This window comes from Epinephelus fuscoguttatus, linkage group LG18, assembly GCF_011397635.1.
Source record: "Epinephelus fuscoguttatus linkage group LG18, E.fuscoguttatus.final_Chr_v1".
NCBI lineage: Eukaryota > Metazoa > Chordata > Actinopteri > Perciformes > Serranidae > Epinephelus > Epinephelus fuscoguttatus.
This window is the reverse complement of record NC_064769.1, coordinates 746,469-772,407: the sequence shown is the minus strand read 5'-3', so window position 1 is coordinate 772,407 and position 25,939 is coordinate 746,469. Positions and strand designations below refer to the sequence as shown.

Sequence of the window (25,939 nt, the reverse complement as noted above, 5' to 3'; positions counted from 1 at the left end):
TGATTTTTGATTTCCAACTCGCCAATACTCACGATCACAATAACCACCAACTCTCCACAAACTCGCGCCCCCCCCCCCCGCACCTGACTTTTGATTGATTACACATAATCAGAAGCCAGGTACGGGATATGGACATCGATTAAATACACATTAATTTCTTACAATGAAAAGACGCAGTGCTGGGCTGTGTTTATAGGCTATTGTTTTATTCTAAATGCATGTATACAACACAGTACAACAGCCAAGGCGAGCGGAGGTGGTGACATCATCAAGTTCGCTGCTGTTCCAAAAGCAGAAATGACTGTACTCCCATCCTCCCGTTCTTGGGAAGTCCGGACTCTCGCGTGGACTTGCCAAGTCCGAACTGCTGAACTTGAGTAGCCTATTGCGAAATGCCAAAGGAGGAAAAGGGCGCGAGTTTTCTAGTACAACAAAGGTGAGTAACGTCAAACTATTTATTTGTACAATTGAAAATACAAGACAAGATCTTCGTCTGGTCTGGAAATGTTGTTAAATTAATGTTTAGCTTGATTTGTGTATGTAACAAGATTGAAATGATTTAGCCTAATCATTTTTGACATATAGGCCTAGCTGTAAAGTAATCACTGCAAACTTACATTACAATATAATTCAAGCAAGCCAACAGCAACAGTACTGACTTGATATTATGTGCTGTGCTCTTTTGCTTGACTGTCCCATTATTTTTTGGTCTTCAGTTTTCAAAATGAAGACAAAGGGGACATTATGTCCTATTTTGTCCCCCACCCTCGAACTATAACAGTAAGCAGTGGACAAGGTGGGTACTGATGCAGAGACAGAGTAGACAGAAAGAGAAGAGAAGCAGCATGAAGTTGAGATACTTGGAGGGACAGTTGAAAGTCACGCAGGAGAAGAAAGTGCAGATGAGGGACAGGCAGAAGAAAGATGGGCAGATCAGAGACAGAGGCTTGTACTTCTTCATCTACACTCACTGTACCATCAGGTTAGTGATGGAGACCAAACATTTGCCTGTTTGAAAAAATGTAACTATAGTATGTTCATGAAGACGGGTTTAGTCTTATGGTTTATTATTAATCAGATTATCTCATTTCAACAGTCTATTGCTGTTGGTATCTTCTTTATTGCTCTATTATATCTATTTAAAAGTGGTTTGTCTTTCTCCAGATATCAGCCAAGTTTGGCAAGATCCACCAGAGGAAGAAAGCTCCCTTTCTTTTTTTTAAAGATATTTTTTGGGGCATTTTGCCTTTAACGGACAGGACAGGTAAGCATGACGAGGGGAGAGAGAGGGAGATGACATGCAGCAAAGGGCCACAGGCTGGATTTGAACCCTGGCCGCTGAGGCAACAGCCTTGTACATGGGGTGCCTGCTCTACCCACTAATCCACCAACAACCCAGAAAGCTCCCTTTCATTCAAGATTTATGAACTTTAGTGTTTATATTGGATTGTTCTTTTCTTTTATCAATGAATAAAATAAACTGAGCTAAACTAGCTAAAAGAGTTGTGTTGTTGTATCTATGTATGTAATGTAATTTTTTTTGTTTAAAAAAAGTGAACATGTAAGAATCGCTTTAGATTTCAGTTCATCATAGTTTAATAAAACTTCCTTATAATACAAATTCAACAGATGTTTTGTTCATTCTTTAGTGAATAAAAACTATTATGAGACGCAATCTGACTTTTGATTAGTAACCTATAAAAATAATTGTCCCACTGAAACCTCATATCACCAATGCATGCTAACTAACAGACCTATCAAAGCAGGATGGTTACTTGTTAATGCAGACACCATATTAGTTTGCTGTTAAATGTTTCAACAGAACAAGCTGGATGTGAACACCACAGCTGAAAAAAAAGATACACATGGAGCTTATTATCACAGAGCAGGCAGATAGTTCAGTACACAGAGCTCTGTTTCAACTTTCATGTCCATCCAACATGTCACTGCGAATGAAATTTGTTTATGTTACATTTCTGAGCCTTTAGAACATGGTGAAATGATTAATAAATTAAACAAAAATATCAAAAGGAGTTAATCCATGCATTTATGACTTGGCAATATTCAAGAGACAATTAAAACAAAATAAAATAGGGTCACTGTTGAGCAAAAATCCTTGCTACTTCTCAACACAATACTGCAGAACATAAAGGAAAAGCCACAGACAAGGTTTTGTTGCGAACAGAAGAGTAACATTCACATTAAGGCCTACCAGCTGGTAGTCTTAACAGAGTACCACTTGGTAGTTCAAATTCAAATCTGAACCATCTGCAGGAAGTGTTGACTTAATAGAGGTTGAAAAGTAACTGGTGAATATCGCATGCCTCTTCTTGTACTGATGAAATTGGTGCTGGAATTATCAAAATAGCCTACGTAAACATGTAGAAAGGTTTGTGTTTGCATTAATAACAAATGAAAATATCTGAAACAAAATCTGATAATACATATTTATAAAGCAAGGAAAACGAGGGCCTGGGGACTATCTGAACATATCTTGTAAATCGGTATCAGCATATGTCTTCCTGGAGGTAGCATGCAATGTCAGTACAGAAATGTCCTGATATATGTTTTCAGGTCATTTAGAAACAGTGTCTCTGTTAGAGTTAGTCCAGCAGGGAGCTCTGACAAGGTGGATTTTACACCGTAAAATGATCTTTGTGTACAAACATCAGCTGCGGATATTGTCAAAAATCCAGTATGGTCGAGCTCTAAAAGATAAAATGAAATCAAAGATAATAGTTCTGTACTTTGCCTAACAATCAGGATAACCAGAGAACACTAGGCCAGATTATCCTGATACAGTCAGTATAAGGTAAACTTTACGTGTCGCACAACTTTTCCACAATGAGGAGCTGGTGTTGGAGTCAGCTCCTCAACCAAATCACGAGACATCAACCATGCCAAACTACTGGTAGTTGCATACCTTAACTGGGTTGACTAAAGCCCTATCCAAGAGGCTCAATCAGATGCTGTTAAAGGGTGCTTATATTGCTGGTGAACACTGACTGTGGACAAGTGAAAGCCAGTGTGGTTCACAGACTCCTCCTCAGACCCAGCACTGAGCCCTTCTTGGCATCAAAACCCCATGAGTTTCATCAGAACAGTTAAGAGTGCGAGTTCATATGTTAAATGGGTACAAAAATAAAACTTCTAAAACAGACTCAAGCTAAAATATGTGTACATGTTTGTTTTAAATGGTGGCATCAAAACCCCATGAGTTTCATCAGAACAGTTAAGAGTGCGAGTTCATATGTTAAATGGGTACAAAAATAAAACTTCTAAAACAGACTCAAGCTAAAATATGTGTACATGTTTGTTTTAAATGGTAGTGGGAAAACAAGCAGAATTAAAAATCTACCATTTTTACAGAGGATTAACATGCATCATAGGAAATGTTTTTCAACACGTAAGCAATGTGCTCAAATAAAAAAAGCCTTTGTTCATAGACCATAAAGAATCATCTACAATTTGTAACATTTCTATTGTAACATCTTTCTGTTTGTTAGGAACTGTACTTAGAGAGGTTACTCAAAATAGTGAATAGTTCTTCTGATATAGACAAACCAGAGCTGGGTTTCAGACCTTAATACCTTTTCCCTGTACCAACCAAAATATGTCTGTAGCAGAGTATCAAAAACTGTCAAGTACCAAAAGTTGGCAAGATATAGATGGTAATTAAAACACACACACACACGCACACACACACGACAAACAAAACTACCCAATAATACTGTTGTTCATTTAACGTTCTGTTTTTGCTGAACAGTTTTCCATATCCTCTAGATGATTTTAGTGGGAGCTGTAGTTTTCTGTATGTTAAAAAATGACTTGGTCAGCTTTGTTTTGATCCTGAAGGTTTCTGCTTGTAATATAAAGATCTGTAGTAGATACTAAAGATGGACAGTAAACTGTAGACCACAGAGCTGCGGAGGCTAGTGTAACAGCAAGCAGATAAAATTCATAGAACCCTCGCTACATCTGTAACTCTCATTTGATGTTATCAGTTGAAAAGTGATCAAGTCTGTCAATAACAGTAGTTGGGACAAGATCTGCCTGACATACACGGCCCACGTTTAACAGCTGTGTTGACAAAAACAGAAACGGATGGGATGGATGAGAGAACGACATTTAAGTAATGTTTTCTTTGTTGCACCATACAGCTAAATCCATTATCCGAACATGAAAGGACAAGTGTTTAAGCTAAAATGGGATGACCAAAAAATCAGAAGGATAGTGGCATGAAGGGTCCAGACCTGGGTCGTTGTGTATGTAAGCCAAGCTGCAGGCTCATGTACACACAGTGAATGAGTGGTTAACAGAATATCAGTGACAGACATGACAGACACGGTCACAATAAGCGGTACAAGCTTGAAAACAAAATCCCATAGTATGACATTTCCTTTTGTATTTCAAACCCATGAACTGGGATTCCCTCCTGGTGCCGTGACTAGGGCCAGTGACAGGCAAACATGATGGTTGCTCTCAGACTCTTTCCATGTGAGAGAGCAAAGGCCTAACAGGTGCCCTTCATCCTTTTATCTTGCCTCTATCAAGTTCTTCAGGTGGGACATGGTTATGTGTATCACAGGCAACAACATTTTGCGTTTGTTTTGAGTAAAGAAATGTTTTTTGAAATCATATTAGTGAGATTCACTTCAGTCTTTTCGAACACCTGGCAATTTCACCTAATTTTAAAAGCCAGCTCATCAAAGCTGTATGTAGTGGTTTCAGCCAGCATAACCAGAGTCCCTCAGTGTTCTGCTTGTCTTTCAGTGTTTTCAGTTGTCTTTAAAAAAACAACAGCACAACTAACACATAGAGACCAGGACATCTCCCTGAAGTTAGAAAAGGTTTTTTTTTTTTTTTTGTGATTTTTTTTTTTCTTTGATGTGGGCAGGTCTTCAGTAGTTGTGTACAGGTCTCTCCTGATGGTGTCTGTAGGGAGAGTGTTGTTAGGAAGGGGTTAGGAGGGATCCTCAGGCCTCGGAGCTTAGGGAGGTCCTTGTTGGACTGGGAGGGAGGCGAGCTGCTGCGCTGTGCTCTGTGCGGAAACTGTAATCATACTGACAGAGGGAGATTCAATCATTATGACTTTGCAATGAGGTCTGACAAAAATCATCCAAGCCTATGCTGAATTCATCAAATCATCTGCAAAACATGTGTGTTACAACCATACAATAGATCCAAATAAAGACCACACTGGCATCTGGTGGACATGTGCCATTACAAGAACATGTCTCCATCATCTGTCAGTGGAAATGTTTATCATTTTCATAGCCACTACCTCACACACATTCTGCAAGTCAAACCAGTGCAGTTAAAGATTTAGGGTGCTTTCACGCCTGTAGTTGGATTCTATTGGTCGCACCAGAGAGAAAAAATTATACATTGTTGCATTTTAGGTAACTTGTTGATTGGACAGTTTTGGTGTTTGTCATCCTGCATCATCAGCACCCACATGGGAATATCAAGTTCTGGGGACTTACAGAAGTTTATGCAGCAGCATGTTAATGCTTCATAAGTGTTTCTTTTTCTGTTCTTTGATTTCACAAAGAGCTCACAGAGAAATAACTAATTGTAAGCATTATTAGGAGGCTATTATTAGACTGCAAATCAATGGCATGTTATGAATAATGACTAAAATAGAGACAGGATGAAAAGAAGGCGTCTTTTTAATGGACTTTATGAACAGACAAAGTACAGAGTCGGATACATTGATGGCAGTTTTAACAGCTTTTTAATCAGGAAAAATACCCACACTGACGTCCATGTGTGTTAGCATGGTTATTTAACCATGCTAACACATATGCACGTCAGTGTGGGTATTTTCCCTAATGAATTCATGTGTATTCATTAGCATAAATAGGTAATAGGATATACATGGCCTTTATCAGGATCAACGATGAGATCGCAGACAGATTTCAGGATCAGCAGATGGATTTATTACTGGTTTAAATGTTGCTAAAATCACATATTTGCTATCATAAAATCCTGTGGTTGGTTTGTTTTCTTTCACACCACAAACAAACTGCACCAGGGTCTGTTTGGAGGCGGACCGAGACCCACCTTTTCGAACTGTCTCGTTTTGGTTGTTTGGTCCACACCAGGGTTCATTTGACAGCTTTCACATCAGCCTAAACCAACTGTACTAATTGCGCAAATGGACCTGAGATTGTTTTAACTGAACCAAACAGGTAGAGGTACATTGATAAACTGTTGGCTTATCATGTGACTGCTCCTGTTTGTATACCTGTCTGACTTTGATGGGAGATGTCGATGTTCCCATATTTCAATACTTTGATGATTACTATGTTATCAATAAATGATGTACAAAGATATGAAAATTAAATTACTTTTTAATAATCTACAATTCTCCTTTATGTTATGTTATAGACATGTTATAATATTAGGAGTAACTGCAACTTCATAACCTTTTGTCCACTCACCTCTTTCTCAATCTCAGCCAGTGACTTGATTGTAATACCCATCAGATCCACTTGCTGCAGCTTAACATGAAGAACAGTGATGGTTAGTTTGTTGCTTGGTTGTCCAGTTATGTAAACAAGTTCAGCTTTAATAACTCTGCTGTTTCCTATGCAATTCTTTACTTACTGAAATATCACTGCTATAAATATTTCAAATGTGGTGTACTTTTACAGACTATGTGACAGTCAAACAGGAGTGGCTTACAGGTTAAGCATGTTTTAACACTGGTTCAGGGCTTCAGACTCAATTTGTACACTGGTTGCACTGGTGTGCCCAACTTTTTCATTTAGGTATATCAGCACATAATTTAGGCGCACCCAAAGTTTTACACTGCACCTTCTGTGGCCATAATCCATTTATGTTGCTGCTATGGTCTAAGACAGGGGTACTCAAATACAAATCTTAAAGGTCCACAAAGAAAATACATATTAAAATAAAAATAAAATAAAATGCCACTTCCATTTTGCCATAAATTCAAATAAATACTCAAATAAAACAAAACCTTTCAACACCTTTGTTTTCGAACTTGGAACATGCCATTTTCATTCAATCTAGGCTCCTACTGCTGGCCAAGTATTGGTAAGCATACAGCTTCAAAAGCGAAAGTAAAAAATTACTGTTCTCGCTAACAGCCTATCAGGGCATCGTTGGCATGGAGATGACAGCCCATTTACATGTGCTGACCTGACCAAAACACACGCAGTGAAGGAGTCACGGGTTCAGCTCGTGGTCCGCAAACAGGCGGCTCTCTGGCCAGAAGCGGGCCACTGGTCTAAGACGTTTCCAAAAATATTTATAAAAAATTAACAATTATCTCTCAAATCCAAAAACTAGGGTGTTAAAACTCAAATTTGTGATGTCATAGGGTATAGAGTCTGGAGCTGCTCCACAGACAAGGAATTGAGAAAGATGTTACAGATGACACTGAAGCATTCAGTCTGAGTGTACGGGTACATTTTCTGTTTAACATTTGAGAACACTACAATAGAATAAAGCTCATCTGGGTATTAACAAAAAATGAAAAACATTTCTTGGTTTCATCAAATCAGTCTCCCATTCATGTCTATGGAACAGCTCCTGCTTTTATACACCATGACATCCAAAGTTTGAGACCTACTTCTCTTGTTTTTTGGCTTTCACAAAGACCAGCTCAAGTTCACATATATTAACTGAACTTTGCTAGGCCATAGCTGCAATGATAGCTAATATACAAATATTTGCATCAAAATAAGACTAGTTCTTTTTCACATTGCATCTCCCAGAAAGAAATTATAAATAAAACTGTACAAAAACTTTTTACCCCGAATGAAATTAAAGAGTAGAAAAGGTAGAGCAGATCTCCACTAATCCGAAGATCGGGAGTTCAATCCCTGGCTCCTCTAGTCTGCATATTGAAGTATCCTCGGGCAAGATACTGAATCAACCCGACGGCTGTTCCCATGCAAGTGAACTAAGTACAAGTGGAACCTTTTATGGTAGCCACCATTGTGTGAATGTGACATGTAGTGTTAAAGTGTGTGGTCAGAAGACTAGAAAAAGCACTATACAAGTGCAATCATTTACCATTTACTATTCCCGTGTCCCAGTGGATTAATGACCCAACACAGTGGCTACATATTGCTTTTACATGTAAAGAAACGACACCTGGTGATCCTATCAAATATGTAGGTATCGTTAGGTTAAGTGTTGTCTGTACATAACCAACTTTTTGATCTTGGCTGAGTGAATATACTCAACTGAGGCTGATTCAGTTGGAGAGGACAGTCTGATGCTGCTGTACTGTATTACTGTTAATGTCACTGCATTACTGACAGTGAATATTTACCAATCTTATGTGTCTCTGACATCAATGTGAATGTCTTAATTAACCCTCTACACATCAACTTTCCAGCATTTTACAGTTTCTCTTCTGATGTGACAGCGTGTTTCTTTTCCCCAATGATCATGCAGTATCAATCTGGTCTATGTGTATGACATGATACTAGTGGCGTTTCAATGGTCAAGCAGCGCAGCACTAGATTTTAAGTAAGCGATTGCAATCATACTATTTCTCCTAACTTTAGACATGTTTTGGTATTTTTATGAACATATTTAAACAATAGCCAAAAAATGTTAACTTTTCCAACCGATTACCTAGCCTGAAAAACAGCTTTTCTGATTTCAGATCTTTTCCAGGAATATATTAAGAACCCTGACAAATATAATTGTGCCAAGAATATAGGCCAACTACAATAAACATGCCATCAAGAATGCAACCAAATGAAAAAAGAGTTTATTGGACACATACGTTTGGCCAAATGCAATGCCTTTGCATTGGTTGTTTTTTAGTCTGTTTTTGAGAGCTGGATGGATAAGTATCCACTGCTCTATTTTTATTTATTTTTACAGCAGTCACAGTACCATGACAATGTCAGGGATGTATGAGTTAAAGCTGGACAAGGATGGGGATTCATTGAGCTAACGTAAGCAACGTTATTCTTCTTGGCCTTCATGCATTCACCATACTGCAGTTTGTGTTGTTTTTTCAGGTGGCTGAACAAGTTAGATGTGGTACTATGCAGCACAGACAAAAGTCTCGTGCACTTTTGACATATGATTTATTCTCTCCTAAATCCGAAATACTTTGTTACAACAGATAATGATGGCTAATGAACGGGTGATTTTAGTTTTGCCATCTGCTCTCTGTTGTATGTTACTTTTCTACTCTGGACTGCAGCCGCCACATTTAGGAAAGTTTTTCTCAAGTTACTAGCGACATGATACTGTATGTGTGTATATTTGATAGGTTACAATATTTTTTCCACTATTCTATATATCTTTCTACTCTTGTAAGGAGCACCTGTAACACCAACAATTTCCCCCTGGGGATCAATTAAGTATCTCTGATTCTGATAGCTGCCATGGCTGTTAATTTAGGAAGCACTTGATTTGATATGCAGCAGAGTTTTCTTTGAGCTTTCTAAAAGTCACAGTTAATATTGCAATTGATCATATTTATTTAATTGTGGGAAGCTAAAATTGTTATTGTGATTAAATGGTAAATAGATTGCACTTGCCACTCAAGGTGCTTTTACACTACCCCCCCACCCCCACACACACACACCTCTTAGCCACAGCTGCCCCATTCATATCCGATTAATTGTGCAGCCCTGATTTTAGTTGATTAAATCTACATTAGATTTAGTCTACTAAAATTAAAACAATTCAGATAATAAAAATGTGACTAAATCGAAATGGCATTTCAGTCAAAATTAACAATGCATCAATGTAATAAATGTCAGACCCACTGGTGCAACTAATAAAGATGTTAAGTTGTATTTGACAGATTTTTGGTCACATCTGAAGCCCTGCAATGGTTAGATTTAACACAGGTGCAGAATTTGAGCAGAGGTGTTTAAGCACATGACTGGACAAAGTCATGTGTAGAGGACCACACCTGTAACCCAGCATCAGATCCTGCAAACAAAAGGCTTAAGACTCAACTCAGGGAACTTACATCTGATGAGGTGCAGGCAAACTTCTCAGAGATCACGAAAGGCACTCCATCCATTGCTGAAACAGACAGTTTTAATAAACACTTGATAAATGTATCTTATACAGTAGCAGCAAAAAAGTATCAGAAAAAAAAAAAAAAAATACATTCCTCTAGGATTTTTTCCAGCAGCGGCGCTCAGCTGTGTGATTTTTATTTTGCGCAGCTGGATGATAGTAAGCATGTACACTGATACAAGAAGAAGAAGACTTTAGACACAAATTTGTACACAGTTGTAGATTCTGAATTCAGCTTAATACATTTCTTGCCGCTGCTCCTCCACATCGAGAGGAGCCAGTTGAGGTGGTTCGGGCATCTGGTAAGGATGCCTTCCGGACGCCTCCCTTGGGAGGTGTTTCGGGCATGTCCAACTGGGAGGAGACCTCGGGGCCGCTCCAGGACATGCTGGAGGGATTACATCACCCGGCTGGCCTGGGAACGCCTCGGGGTTCCCGCGGAAGAGCTGACGGAAGTGGCTGGGGAGAGGACTGTCTGGGCTTCTTTGCTGAGGCTGCTGCCCCCACGACCCGGACCCGGATAAGCGGAGGACGACGAGTACGAGTACATTTCTTCCCATACCCCATATGCTGTTACATTTGTTCCTACCAAGTAAGGACAGACGTCACATTTCACTTTATTCAAAAAATATTGTGACTCGATCTAAAATAGCTTGTGAAAACAAATGTTAACAAGTAGAACACATACAAGTTATTAACATTTAAACTATATTCAAATAATTCAAAAGCTTTTTGAATAATCACATCAAAACAAAAAATTGGTACAATTGCCCCGTCTCCTCTAGTCATCCCTGCTCTTCCAGTCACAGAGACTTAACGACTCAAATCCTGGAGCAATGCAGATGGTAAAGAGCCAAGGCACATAAATTTGCAAAGATGCCCTCTGCCATCTGCCAGGTACAGAGTAAACCAGGATTCACCTGTGAAGAGAATGCCTGTGCCAGACGCCATCGAAGGTGAGTAGTTGCCCACTCAGGTCAGTAGCGAATACTAACTGCTGTCAGGATAAGACCCTGGTGAGAATGATGAGCATGTAGATAAGCTTCACTAAGACACTTTCTGACAGTTTGAAATTCTTTGGTTTTGCAAACCAAGTGTTGCATCAGCTGCTCTGGTGGATGGTCTCAGACAATCTTACAAGTGAAGATATGGAGGTCCTGAGCTGGTGTGCTTACAACATAGACTGTAGCTAACGTGACATCACACATTGGTTTGTGGACTCCCGTTTTGAAGCCTTTAGCTTGGGATTACTGTACATTCATATCAAAAGCTGCCAGAGCTGCAAAAGGCTCCCTAGGTTTACAGCTTTGGGGGCGAAGAATGACAAATCAAAAATTTTTGCTCATATTCGGTTCAGGTTTGGCCCACTTGACATGCTACTATGTTATGCTACGGCCTATTCAAGTACTGAACTTTGTTATTTACGTGACAATGGCTGAATGCAACACAGGCTGTGTGTGTTTAATGTTTAATGTCAGATCTATTTAGACTTTTTATTCTGTTTTCGTTGTCCAAACGTGAAAGTTTCTGTACTCAGGCAAATGCACGAAGTCACATTTCTGTGCTCCAGCCAGTAACCTGCTTTGCGGCGCCTTTAAATTGAAAAGCATAATCCAACATTCAGAATTTCATGTCTTGAGCGACCTGAGCTGCTTTTGCTGCCACGAATATTTTACCAGCAGCACTGCTAGAGTGAATTCAGCTATTTTGCAGCTCTGGCAGCTTTTGGTGTGAACGTACAGTTACAGCTGTCACTATCTTGTGTTTTTGGACCCATATTTGACCATGTGACCATATTTGGGCAAGAGGGTGGCGCTACAGGAGAGACGGCTAGGTCTGACTGAGTAGCTGAGGACACTATGGGCAGACTTTTACTCAAAACTATAATAAAATATGAATGGTTGAGTTATATAAAAAATGTACTGCCTGTACAGTTGCCAAGAAGAGTAAACTTAGCTACATGTCTAAAACTTTATTGTACCAGGCTTCAACGTGTTAATTTCTGCTGTAAAGTTGGACATATTAATATGGGGGTCTATAGGGACTGACTGGCTTCTGAAGCCAGCCTAAAGTGGACATTTAAAGAAATGCAGTTTTTGGCACTTCCGTGTTGGCTTCATATTTCAGCCTTTGGGGTCGCTGCTTGGCTTACACGTGGTCTGTGGTTGTGAAGCCAACTGGATGTACTGCCAAATTAGTGGAAACAGCTTCTGGTAGTGAAATGAACATTCTGTTCACAGGCAACAGCTCTGGTGGACATTCCTGCCGTCAGCCAGGCTTCATCAAAACTTAAACATCTGTGGCATTGTCTTGAGTGACACAACTGCACGTTTTAGGATGGCCCTTTGTTGTGACCATCCCAAAGCACACCTGTGTAATAATGATACTGTTAAATCAGAATATAAATATGCCACGCCTGTCAGGTGGATGGATTATTTAGAAAGTCTTTAATGTGCAAAAATCCAAAATCTTTAATTTAAACCTGTGAAAAATGGGAGCACAAACAAAGGTGCTGCATTTAAAATTTTGTTCAGTGTATTCAGATCAAATACTGGCTGATAATGTTTGGTGGCCGATTGAACTAAGCACCTCTATCTGGCAGTGTTTGATTTATAATCTCTGCTTGTCCCTGACTCTGACTTCTTTAAAGCCCAACTTGCAAGTTGAAGACCATGGTGAATAAATGTGTAGGAAAATGATGTAGATACTCGATTATAACAAAAAACAAAAACATATGCACACTACAGTGACTTTTGGGGTCGTTTTTGTGAGAGAATTTTGCTTCCGCATCTAAAAACCCACTAACTGGAAGTGACGTAGCGTAAGGGAGTCTGGCCGAGTTCGATTGAGTGTAACATTAATAAACATGGATTCCAGTACTAGTTTGGAGACTGAGGAGGTTGAAAATGTACATTCATATACATATGACGGCCCACAGGCATATAATTATGAGCCTGCTAGGCGTCCAAGAGACCAGGAACAGATCTGGGTTAGGAGAAATAATGGCCACAAGAGAGAAATAGAGCTGTGGTGTGAGGAGAACTGGGCAGGTGTCTTGGTGAGCGACCAGTGTTAGCTAACGACAGCTAACGACGTCTAATGCTATGTTCACGTCACAACATTAAATTTGCCATCATGCGCAAATATCAGCTTGTATCAGACGTATCTTGCTATGCATGTTATAACACCACATTATGGTGTATTGACGTCCGTAGGGGAGAGAGGGAAAGAGAGAAAGATACGAAGATTTCCTGATAATTTTTTGTATGATAGGTGCTTGTGTGGGAACTGCCAGCCCATGTCCTCAGCTGTGGAGTATGTGCTGCAGGGAGGATGCCTTCTGGGCTCTGGTGGAGAATCTGGACCCCCAGGGGGAACCCCAGACCAGACATAACATGCCTCACACTGCCCATCAACCCTCATGCCGCCCGCTCCCGTCTCAAACATGGAGGCCTCCCTCTCCGCTGAGCCCGCCCGCCCTCGCACATACCCCTGAGCCTTGGGTCCCGTGGAGAGGGAGACCCGAACCTCGGGGGTATGTGCAAGGGCGGGCGGGCTCCGCCAGGAACATAATCCTCCTGTCCAAAATGAGCGCTGCACATGACTGCGTTTTTGGTCACAGATGAAGCTGTGAAATCGCTCCTGTTCACCTGCACAAAACGCACCCAGGCAAGAAAACTAACTCCACTCCTTTTTCTGTCCGGAAAACGGTGGACTCGATGTCCGGACAGACTCGAGTTTGTGCAACCTGCATAAACACAATAATTCAGCATATTCACAAATGGTGAAATGTACTGTTAACAACCGAAAAAATACTAACTCACAAGTTTACTACCGCTCAGACTCACTACCACCTACTACTGCGCAATGGACAGAGGCAGGAAGGACACAGAGTACCTCTCGTGGCGTAGTATCAGGCGATGTTGAAAAAAAAAAGCGTTTTTAGAGGAGGAGCTAAAAAGAGCCACTTTTTCCTCTGAATTTGTGCCCTTATGTCATGTAAACCATAATAAATTCTGAATGTAAGAATGTGGCCAAAACTGTTACTGCACTCAAATTCAAAATTCGAGGTTGCTGGACAGCGGCACGCTGGAGACTGATTTGTTTGCTCATGGGCGCTGCGTCGCCGCGTCCTTGATCTTCGGTTTTCCAGTGGACCGTTCGAGCAAGTCCGGCTTCTCTGCTGCTAACGCTGCTGCCAGGATACAGCGGTGGAGGAGCCGGCTGCTAATGCTATGTATCGGGACACTGTTAACGCTGCTGCCAGGATACAGCGGTGGAGGAGCCGGCTGCTAATGCTATGTACCGTATATATATTGTAAAAAAAAATTTAACTTGCAAGTTGCACTTTAAGTAGAGATAGTGAGTTAACAGCTTATAATTAAATGTTATTTTACTCAGGATTACACAGTGCAGCACTGCTGCTAAATGCATACAGATGTACAAAAATAACCAAGGGACCTATTTTAATAGCGCAAGCACAAAAACCAGAGCATAGTTGTAGTTTTAGGGTGCAATGACTGTGCCACAATGACCTGCCATTTTGGTTTGTGCAGCTGCAGTAGCACCAATTGCAAAGAGAGTGGTTGAATTAGAACATAGATCAGATGTAGGGCTGTCCCATTCAGAAACTTTAGTTGGTGATTAACTGTCATGTCATTGCAATGTATTTAAATGGCAAACCCCTAACAATTAATTGTCTTTTTCTGTTCATTTTAAAGAACCATACGGGAATAGTCGCTGAAGTTTTACAACATATTCTTGCAAATGTTTCACAATAAAAGCCTTGTAAGGAAATTAAAAGATCCTGTCCACTGAAATTCTATTAGGGCTTTAAATGTGAAATGGACACTTTAGTATTAATAGCATAATGCCACAACAAATATTTAACAGTGCAAATGGGAGGAGATCAGAAAATGAGGCTTCATACTAAAATAAGCCCACATATACTGTGTGAATAGACACCTAGGCTTCTTCTAATACAAGCCTGCCTGCTTCAAATAAGACTTGTGAATTTCAAGGACAGGAAAATACCAAACTGTCAGAACCCTGGCTTTGCTTGCTAGCTTTGCTAATACCTCTGCCAAGTTACTGTTACCAGTTTGATGTTCTTGAAACCATCACTATGTTAAAGCCAAGAGGAAAATTTGTAGTTTTCAAAGTACATTTCTAAACATACCAACATTGGCACGTTTTCTAAGATTATTTTTAGGGCCTTTTGCCTTTATTTTAGTGCAGCTAGGGAGTGACAGAAAGGGAAGGAGAAAGTAGGGGAATGAGATGCAGCAAAGGGCCATGGGTTAAAATTGAACTTGGGCCACTGCAAAGGACTCAGCCTATATGGGGCGCATACTCAAACAGATGAGCTGACAACTACAGGTCACCCCTGTTGGCACATTTTTAATAAGGCATTTGTGATTTGGTGGATAGGATGTTGAAAAGATGACAAACTGCTGACCTGAGATAGCATACAGGTTGGAGTTCTGGTGCTCATAGTCTGGTCTGGTAGTGTTCTTCCCTCTGAAGCTGGCTGGGAGTGTCATAGAAATATGCCTTGGGGAGAAAAAAAAAAAAAGAAAACAAAAACATCTGGTTAATTCAATGAAGACAAAATAATGAACCTACAGTGCCCTCCAAAAGTATTGGAACAGTGAGTCCAATTCGTTTACTTTTGTTGTAGACTGAAAACATTTGGGTTTGACATCAAAAGATGAATATGAGACAAGAGATCAACATTTCAGCTTTTATTTCCAGGTATTTACATCTGGATCTGATACACAACTTAGAAGATAGCATTATTTGTAATGGAACACAAAGTTTTTAGGTGAGCAAAAGTATTGGAACATATAAACTTAAAATAGATTAAAGTGAATGAGACTTAATATTTAGTTGCAAATCCTTTGCTTTCAATAACTGCATCAAGCCTGTGACCCATTGACATCACCAAACTTTTGCATTCTTCTTTCCAGGCTTTCACCGCAGCCTCTTTCAGTTGTTGTTTGTTTTGGGGGGTTACTCCCTTCAGTCTCCTCTTCAGCAGGTAAAATGCATGCTCTATTGGGTTTAAGTCTGGAGACTGACGTGGCCAGTCTAAAACCCTCCACTTCTTGCCCCTGATGAACTCCTTTGTTGTTTTCTTTAAATTAGCAGACAAAATGTTTCTGTAGACTTCTGAGTTCATTTTGCTGCTGCCATCATGTGTTACATCATCAATGAAGATGAAAGAGCCCGTCCCAGAAGAAGCCATACAAGCCTAAGCCATGACATTACCTCCACCGTGTTTCACAGATGAGCTTGTATGTTTGGGATCATGAGCAGATCCTTTCTTTCTCCAAAATTTTGCCTTTCCGTCACTTTGGAAAAAGTTAATCTTTGTCTCATCAGTCCATAAAACTTTTTCCCAGAATTTTTGAGGCTCATCTCTGTACCTTTTGGCAAATTCCAGCCTGGCCTTCCTATTCTTCTTGCTAATGAGTGGTTTGCATCTTCTGGTGTAGCCTCTGTACTTTTGCTCATGAAGTCTTCTGCGAACAGTAGACTGGGATACCTTCACTCCTGCCCTCTGGAGGTTGTTGCTGATGTCACTAACAGTTGTTTTAGGGTCTTTCTTTACAGCTCTCACAATGTTTCTGTCATCAACTGCTGATGTTTTCCTTGGTCTACCTGTTCGATGTCTGTTGCTTAGTACACCAGTGGTTTCTTTCTTCTTCAGGACATTCCAAATGGTTGTACTGGCTATGGCCAATGTTTGTGCAATGGCTCTGATTGATTGTCCATCTTCTCTCAGATTCACAATTGCTTCTTTTTCACCCATACACAGCTCTCTGGTTTTCATGTTGGTTCCACCTCTAAATGCAGTCTGCACAGGCAAAATCTATCGTACCCAATCTGAAACTGAGCTCAGACATTCAGTGCTATTTATTGTTTAAATAATCAATGTAATTGGGAGACACCTGGGCAACAAAACACACCTGTCAGTGACATGTTCCAATACTTTTGCTCTCATGAAAAATGGGTGGGTTCAAACAAAAGGTGCTATCTTCTAAGTTGTGTATCAGATCCAGATGTAAATACCTGGAAATAAAAGCTGAAATGTTGATCTCTTGTCCCATATTCATCTTTTGATGTCAAACTCAAACATTTTCAGTCTACAACAAAAATAAAGGAATTGGCCTCACTGTTCCAATACTTTTGGAGGGCACTGTATACACCTGTCTCTTGCTGCATGTCCATACTGTGCTGGTGTTCAGTGATTTATCTTTGGAAAGCTTTTATAATAGGGGTTTTTAAATCTCCAAAGAAATAGTTCATTTTAATTTGGTAATTCTGACATACACTTCTAAACATGGAGCAGGTACAGAGAATGGACCACAGCTGGATCCTCTAGGGCACTGTCTATTTTCCATGATTTCTCTCCTGCCTTCACTTTCAACACAAGCCAAAAGGCTTTAAGGAATCTATTTAGAATTATTCATTTCCTCTTACGTTTGAGGTAAATTACCCTACTGCATTACATGTATTTGTAATCAAATGTGCTGTTAAGTGGATTCATGATCACATAAAACCTGTAACATTCTGAACTACACAAAATAACCAAAGGCTGCTATAGATGATTGCTGCAATTAACGTCAAACGCCAGGTTCTCACTGGCAAGGATGCTACATGAAATGCTTAGATTTTCTGTTGAGCACTAAAAGTACCAAAACCACAATGTAAAAATAGTCAGGTGCCCCATGTACAAGGCTGTTGCCGCAGCAGCCCGGGTCTGAGTCCAGACTGTGGCCCTTTGCTGCATGTCATCCCCCCCTCTCTCCCCCCCCCCTTTCACACTTGGCTGTCCTGTCCATTAAAGGCAAAATGGCCAAAAAAATATCTTAAAAAAAAAAAAAAAAAGAAAATAAAGAAAGGGAGCTTTCTTCCTCTGGTGGATCTTGCCAAACTTGGCTGATATCTGGAGAAAGACAAACCACTTTTAAATAGATATAATAGAACAATAAAGAAAACACCAACAGCAATAGATTATATGGAAAGAGTATTTAAGTATTTAAAGTAAAAGTAGTCATGCTGAAAAGTTTAAGTAAATTTAATAAACCAAAATAATCAAATTGATTAAAAGCAAAAGTACCAAGTCCTCATGTTTGAGAAGCTGGAACCATGGAATGTTTTTGCTTGAAAGATGATCAAAATAGTTGCAAATTAATTCTCTAATCAATCAACTAATTGTTTCAGCTGCAATTGATTTTTAAATTGTTTGGCTCATGTGGAAAAATCTTAATTTGTGAAGCATTTGAAGTTGTCAAATAATTGCAGTGGAGTAAAAAGTACAATATTTCCCTCTGTATATGTTGGTTGAGTACAGGCTCAAGACATGAAAGTAAATACCTCAAGTAAAAGTAAAAAAAGAGTAAACATTTGTGTTTTTTTCCTTTTTCTTTTGAAGAGCAAAAATAGGAAAACACACAATGAAACCCCGAAATCACTAGGTAACGACAAAATTAAGAACAAACCATGGATCTCTAGATGGCATTGCTCTGGCCCCTGCCACTACCGTAAGAAACCTCGGAGTAACATTTGATCAAGATTTGTCTTTTAATTCTCATTTAAAGCAAACCTCACGGACTGCATTTTTTCATCTGCGTAATATTGCGAAAATTAGGCCTATCCTGACCCGAAAAGATGCAGAAAAATTGGTCCATGCTTTTGTTACCTCAAGGCTGGATTACTGTAACTCTCTATTATCAGGTAGCTCTAGTAAGTCCTTAAAAACTCTCCAGCTAATTCAGAATGCAGCAGCACGTGTACTAACAGGAACTAAGAAACGCGATCATATCTCTCCTGTTTTAGCTTCTCTGCACTGGCTCCCTGTAAAATCCAGAATTGAATTTAAAATCCTACTGTTAACTTATAAAGCTCTAAATGGTCAAGCTCCGTCATATCTTGGAGAGCTCATAGGGCCATATTATCCCACCAGAACACTGCGCTCTGAGAACGCAGGGTTACTCGTGGTCCTTAAAGTCTCCAAAAGTAGATCAGGAGCCAGAGCCTTTAGCTATCAGGCTCCTCTCCTGTGGAATCATCTTCCTGTTACGGTCCGGGAGGCAGACACCGTCTCCACATTTAAGACTAGACTTAAGACTTTCCTCTTTGATAAAGCTTATAGTTAGGGCTGGCTCAGGCTTGCCCTGTACCAGCCCTTAGTTAGGCTGACTTAGGCCTAGTCTGCCGGAGGACCCCTCTATAATACACCGGGCCCCTTCTCTCCTTCTCTCTCTCCTTCTCTCTCTCTCTCTCTCTCTCTCTCTCTCTCTCTCTCTTATCCTATTACTGCATCTAGCTAACCCGGCCATTCTGGATGTCACTAACTCGGCTTCTTCTCCGGAGCCTTTGTGCTCCACTGTCTCTCAGATTAATTCATATCACAGTGGTGCCTGGACAGCGTGACGTGTGTGGTTGTGCTGCTGCCATGGTCCTGCCAGATGCCTCCTGCTGCTGCTGCCATCATTAGTCATTAGTCATACTTCTTCTGTTATTATACACATATGATTATTGTCACACATGTATACTGCCAGGTATTAATACATACTTTCAACATATTGTACCGCAGTAACCAGAACTATAACTATAATATTATTACTTTCATTAATGTTGTTGTAAGCTACTGTCATTACCTGCATCTCTCTCTCTCTCTCTCTCTCTCTCTCTCTCTGTGTCATATGGATTACTGTTAATTTATTATGCTGATCTGTTCTGTACGACATCTATTGCACGTCTGTCCGTCCTGGAAGAGGGATCCCTCCTCAGTTGCTCTTCCTGAGGTTTCTACCGTTTTTTTCCCCGTTAAAGGGTTTTTTTTGGGGAGTTTTTCCTTATCCGCTGTGAGGGTCTTAAGGACAGAGGGATGTCGTATGCTGTAAAGCCCTGTGAGGCAAATTGTGATTTGTGATATTGGGCTTTATAAATAAAATTGATTGATTGATTGATTGATATGAACACAAATAAGAGCAAATTTGTTAGTAAATTGTTTCTGGCGTGAGGCCCATTAACTCTTATGTTTTGTGTGATTGCGTTTCGAAGACAATCCTCTGTTTGTGCGTGTAGACAACTGACAGATTTAAGCTGTAACTGATATGATGGGCACCTGTGTCTGTTATGGTACTACACAGCTTCCAACAAAAAATGTTCTCATTTCTGACTATATGTGGACAAATGTAAACAGTATACTTGGTGTTTGTTTACTGCTAGAGCTGGGACAATATCCCTGTCTCCATTTTCATAAGTATCATGATACTTGGGTGCCCATTGGATATGCATTGCCATTTTTAAGTATAGTGATTTTACAAGTATTGGGATTTGATAATAGAATTTATTGCGACTTTTGTTACATTTTTTTTAACAGTAGGAAGTCCACAGTCCACAGACAAAGCTCACATAAACAACTGTAGCAACCTGAATTCAGCCATGGCAGACTCCAGAACCAGGATTCTCTGTGGGCCAGTAACCTAAACCAGTAACCATAGTAACAGAAAGTTTGCTGATCCGGTGGGGAGTTTGCACTGGGCTGGCTGAATTCCATCGAGCTGCTGATGGTCCACCATCTCTGCTTTGGCACTTCAGCTTTGTTTTTCTTGAAATACATATGACATCACATTACTCATAGATTGCCACAATAAAAGCAGCAACTTCTTTCCACCTGAGCATTTGAATTTTAGCATTAAAAATGATCTATTAAAAGATAGTCAAAACAAAAATCGTAATACTTAATTTTTTCCCCTATCCCTTGAAACTACCCGCTGAAAATGTAAAAAACTGCCTACTTTCAATTTTGATATCATCCTGGGGAACAGCAAGAGTGGGTAGTATCACTATTTCTCTCATGTCCTGACAAAATGTAAAATATTAGTACCATTCAAAACGTAATCAAATTAATTTGATAGTTCCAAAAACACAATGTACATTTCTTACCATTGTGTAAATGCAATATACATGTGACCTAGCTGGAAAAGTGAGGATACATCAGACATATGTAAGGTCACACGTGTACAAACACATCATAAAACAGACATACTTGGGCATAGAGGCTGCTGCAACCGGAACTGAGCTGGAAGAGGAGTTCACATTCTGGATGTTGTTGGTGGATGGTGCAAGTGTGGAGTCCTGGGCCCGAGGTACGTTCCCCATGCGATACCAGATTCCCATGTTGTTGAGCTCTCTGTAATACAAGGTCATAAATACTAAAAAGCAGATAAAGCTTAAAAGACTTCCTCGGGTAATGCAGAAAAGCTACAGCAGTGTTTCCCCTACCATTATATTATCTTATTTACACGACAGCATGTCATTTCTGTATTCGTAAGTGCTATACAACTGGACTTGCTTGCGTTTCTTGACGACGTTTCGCCTCTCATCCAAGAAGCTTCTTCAGTTCTAAATGACTGGTACAGATTTGCAGGCTTTAAACCTTGTGTGGGTGTGAACCCCTGCAGAGTTGTTAGGGTCACATGTGAGCTCTTAGTTTGAGAGTTCTTAAGGTCACAATGTGAGTTGTTGGCCCACCTGGCCACCATGTGAGTCGTTAGGGTCAGGTGGGATCAGGGGTAAATGGGTGTGAAGTCATCTTGAGAGATGTTTCTGTATCTACATGGTCGTGCGTTTACAATTCTCCTCTGCTCTGTATTGCGCACAGCGGAGTTCCGCCCCGATGCGTGCGCGCACGCGCGCACACACACACACACACACACACACACACACACACACACAGGTGAGCACACGGCCACCAGCAGACAGAGAGCTCGCCTCAGAAAATATATCATGTCAACCACCTGAAAAGCAAACAAAAATATGATTTTTAAACGCTCCTAGTGTGGTGAGGATGGTGAAGAAGAAATGTTCTGATGTTTAGTTCAATGTACAATTCAAATAATTGTTCAGTTGTTATTAGGGATGCACCGATCCACATTTTTTCACTTCCGATCCCCATACCTGAATTTGGATATCTGCCGATAGCGATACTATTCCGATACCAGTGCTCTGTTCGCTTTAATATTATTTTCATTATTGTTGATTTTATATGAGGCTGTAATAAACTCCTCTCTACAGGCAAGTATGATATGTACATATGTATGCATGTATATCCCAAAAGGCAACTTGAGGTAAGTGTAAGGTCAGAAAAGGAGGTCAGAAACAGGAAAAATCTCATCTTGAAAACAAATATGCAACTATAAGGGTTTCAAATTGATTGTTGTAGCAACTCATAATGTAATAATGGCTCATAATGTAATAATGCTTCATAATGTAATAACAGAAATGTAATGAAAGTTCATAATGTAATAATCGGCTCATAATGTAATAATGTAATAACTTATTACATTATGAGCCTTACTGGTGCCGCTCATAATGTAATAACAGCTCATATGGCTCATATTGTAAGAAAAGTGTTGCATTATCATCATTTTTAGGTCAAAACTGCACACACTGACAACGAGAGTGCACTTATGGGCAGAGGTCTGTGTTTGTGTTTGACTATGATTTGTTTATAGGTGGCGCGACAGTAATCAACTCAAAAGCCGGCTGAGGGGGTTGGATTAGGGAAGAAGGAGGGGGACTGTAGTTCATGTAGTTTAAAAGAGCATTTCCTTTGTTTACTATTGCTACAATAAATGCAGGACACAGTAACTTCTACAAAAAAACACATTTAAGATTGGTCTTTTCAAATAAGTAAGTAAACACTCTCTCCTTCCATACAACCTAGTGAAGACCTTCCAGTCAAAATGTTGCTGTTATTTTATTGTTGGTCTTAATGCCAATTTAATAAAGACTTTTAATAGGCATTGTTTTCCTACTACTTACATTAAATACATGATAGCAGCGTAACATATTTATTCAATTTACTTTATATTGGAACTTGTGCAAGAATGAGAAGAGCGTTTTAGAACCATGTAATAACAATGGACCAGCTCAAAAGTTCTTAAAATGTAAACACAGCCTGTCAGGACACCCAAGTAAAAAGTTAACGTAAGTCCAAATAAATTTAACTAAACAATATGCATAAATAATACATAACCATAAATTATAGTTGCCAATAAAAATCAAGTCCAGGGGGCTCCATTTGTCAGTGACTGTGCCAGTGTTCACTCAGATCAAGGCTTAACGAGTGAATGGGATTTAAAAAAAAAAGAAGAAGAAAACTTTACTTCTTCCAATGAATGTCTTTAATATGGACCCATCCAAAGGATATATGTTTAGTCACAATCCAGGCTGTAATCCACCTGGCATTTTGGCTGAAGAGCTGCCTGATATTGGATGCAAGGCCACTATTGCGTCCAGCCACTCTGTATAACCTACTAATACTTATGCAGCAGTCTTCATCCATCATAGTATTTAAACTTTCCACCAACTGCTTACCTGCAACAGTCAGACAGTGGAAGTGAGCATGGCATTCTCAAAGTCACAAAACACCTAACACGGGTGCCACCTAGTGACTCAACTTTATAAATCTTACATAATAAAATGTGAGAATGCAATTACGATTAAATAATTCTTGGTTTCACTAATTTAGTTTACTATGCGCTGAAACCCATGCTGTTTGCTTTATTTGCACCTTTAAGATGTAAAATTGATGATTATGCAGCAGTTTTCTCACAATATGAGCCATTATTACATTATGACCTGTTATTACATTATGGGAGACGCCAGTAAGGCTCATAATGTAACAGGTTATTACATTATTACATTATGCGCAAAGCCTTTATTACGTTATGTGCTCATGATTTTATTACATTATGAGCCGATTATTACATTTAGGGATGTCCGTATCGGCCGCTGATATTAGCAAAAATGTGCATCGGCATCGGATCGGACTGCATGGAAAAATGCTGATCCCAGAACTCCGATCCAGTTTTACCACGGAGAATGATCCAGGTTTTCCGGCCAGCCCAGCGCTCCGCGATTCAAGCAGTCCATTCCAGTGATCCGCTCCAGCACTTACTATCAATCCACCAGGCCAGCATGCAGACACACACAGAGGGAAGGGTAGGAAGAGTAGCGGTCAATTTAGTTAACTGACTATTTGTTTTCTGCTCTGGTTTTTTGAGAGTGATATTTTTATTTGGTTTACACTCTTACTGTTTAAGTAAAGAGCACTGATGGCATTGTTTTGGGCACAATTAGTCAAATTGGAGCCATGGATGGACTATTGCTTGTTTAAACAGTTGTACAATATTGTGTGTGGTTTTTTGTCCCCTGCAAACAGCAGGGGCAAAACCAGGGGCACTGACACTACTAAAATAACTGAAAAGGAAAGGCTGCATTGTTTGCTAAATGTCAACAATGTTTTGTGGTGTTAATCTATTTTTTATTTATTAGGGGGCCAAAACACAAGTGTGTGGAGTCTAGCTGCTATTTTAATTTCAATGTTAGACATTTTAAAGATTTCTTGTGTTGATTTACTTTCTATTTATTAAGGGGCCAAAGCAGCCAAAGGAAACCAGTTATATTTTTTATTTAATGTTAATGTTTAAGTTTAAAGTTTGTTTATTTAACCCTGTTAACAATAAACGGGTCAGTTTCTCATACCAACTGTTGTGGATCATTCTAACTAACCCGATTAAGTAGCTGTTCTTGTTAGAGTAATATCGCTTGATCAAACATTTTCTAACATGACTGACAACAAAATAAGTGAATATGTATAATACACGCTTGGATCGGATCAGTATCGGCCAAAACTCAAGGCTGTAATATCGGTATCAGATTGGAAGTGAAAAAGCTAGATCGGGACATCCCTAATTACATTATGAACTTTTATTACATTTAAGTTATTACATTATGAGCCGTTATTACATTATGAGCCATTATTACATTATGAGTTGCAACAACTGTCAATATTTATTAAGTTCCAAGACAGTGTTAAACTACTAGTGCAATATACACTATCAAAAAACAAAAAAATACCTGTCATATTAATCTGAACAGCACAGATACAAATCAAGTAGACACTACTATGTAGTAGTGTTGTCACGGTACCAAAATTGGGACCCACGGTACAATACCAGTGAAAGTATCACGGTTCTGAATAGTATCACGATACCACAGTGAAAATGAGGCAGATGTGCCTTTTGTCATTTATAAAAAGATAAATCACTTTTCAATAATACATCAACGATATTTCAATGGAATAAATTACTTACTGACTTATTCATACTTCAAAAACAGCATCAGTAAGTGATTAACATAGGGGGGATCAAAATAAAATAAATAAATAAAATAAAAATCAACCAAAAATCAATCAGCCAGCCTCCTCCCCTGACAAGTAAAGAACAGTCCCTTAAGTGCGGTGAGGTTTGTGGAAATGTGAACAGCTCGTTTCTCTTCTGACACGTCACATACCTGTGTGCCGCTACAGCTCAGCTGTTCAGGTACTTTTGGGCAGTTATGACACCAACGAAGACTTATTGGACCTGGAGCCGGACTTCTCCGTCGCCGGTAAGCTGTTATCTTGCGCTGCGGAGTACTATGGCCGCCGTATTTGACTGCCGTATTCCTGTCTGTGACCCCCCGTTCAACCCACAACCGGCAGGTTTCACCTTTAGTTTCTGCTGCTGGTTGAAATCTGTACTCGCACAGCATGCTCCTGAATGATTTCTTTTGCTGGCACAAAACTATTTTTAGTCGCAAATGCGAGTAAAATGCTCGCACCGTAGAGCTCTGTGGAAAACAAATCACTGTAGCATATATAAACAAATCTAGCCTACAAGTAAAAAGAAATTAATAATAACTTTCACTGCTTAAAGATATTCAATAGCTCAGCTAATACCTGAAATGTCACTGAAAAACAAACCACTAGAGCCGCATATCAAGTACCAGGTGGCCAGCGCGCGCCGTTATTGGATGGCGCATGGACACTCACCCTCTT

The 25,939-nt window shown here is 39.7% G+C and overlaps 1 protein-coding gene across 5 annotated transcripts in view; it reads right to left on the bottom strand.

Moving 5' to 3' along the window:
• Positions 1-3,300: 3,300 nt before the first annotated feature.
• The window catches only part of LOC125905851 (multivesicular body subunit 12B-like), a 71,650-nt gene continuing 49,011 nt past the window's right edge, over positions 3,301-25,939 (bottom strand). For 3 of the 5 annotated variants that reach the window (XM_049604125.1, XM_049604124.1, XM_049604126.1), the window contains exons 6-10: positions 21,101-21,244; positions 15,494-15,588; positions 9,983-10,038; positions 6,447-6,506; positions 3,301-5,063 (exon numbers count right to left, since the gene is read on the bottom strand). In XM_049604125.1, the coding sequence (XP_049460082.1) occupies positions 4,977-5,063; positions 6,447-6,506; positions 9,983-10,038; positions 15,494-15,588; positions 21,101-21,244 (442 nt within the window). In that variant the 3' untranslated portion in view covers positions 3,301-4,976. The other 2 variants (XM_049604127.1, XM_049604128.1) reach the window with 2 other exon arrangements.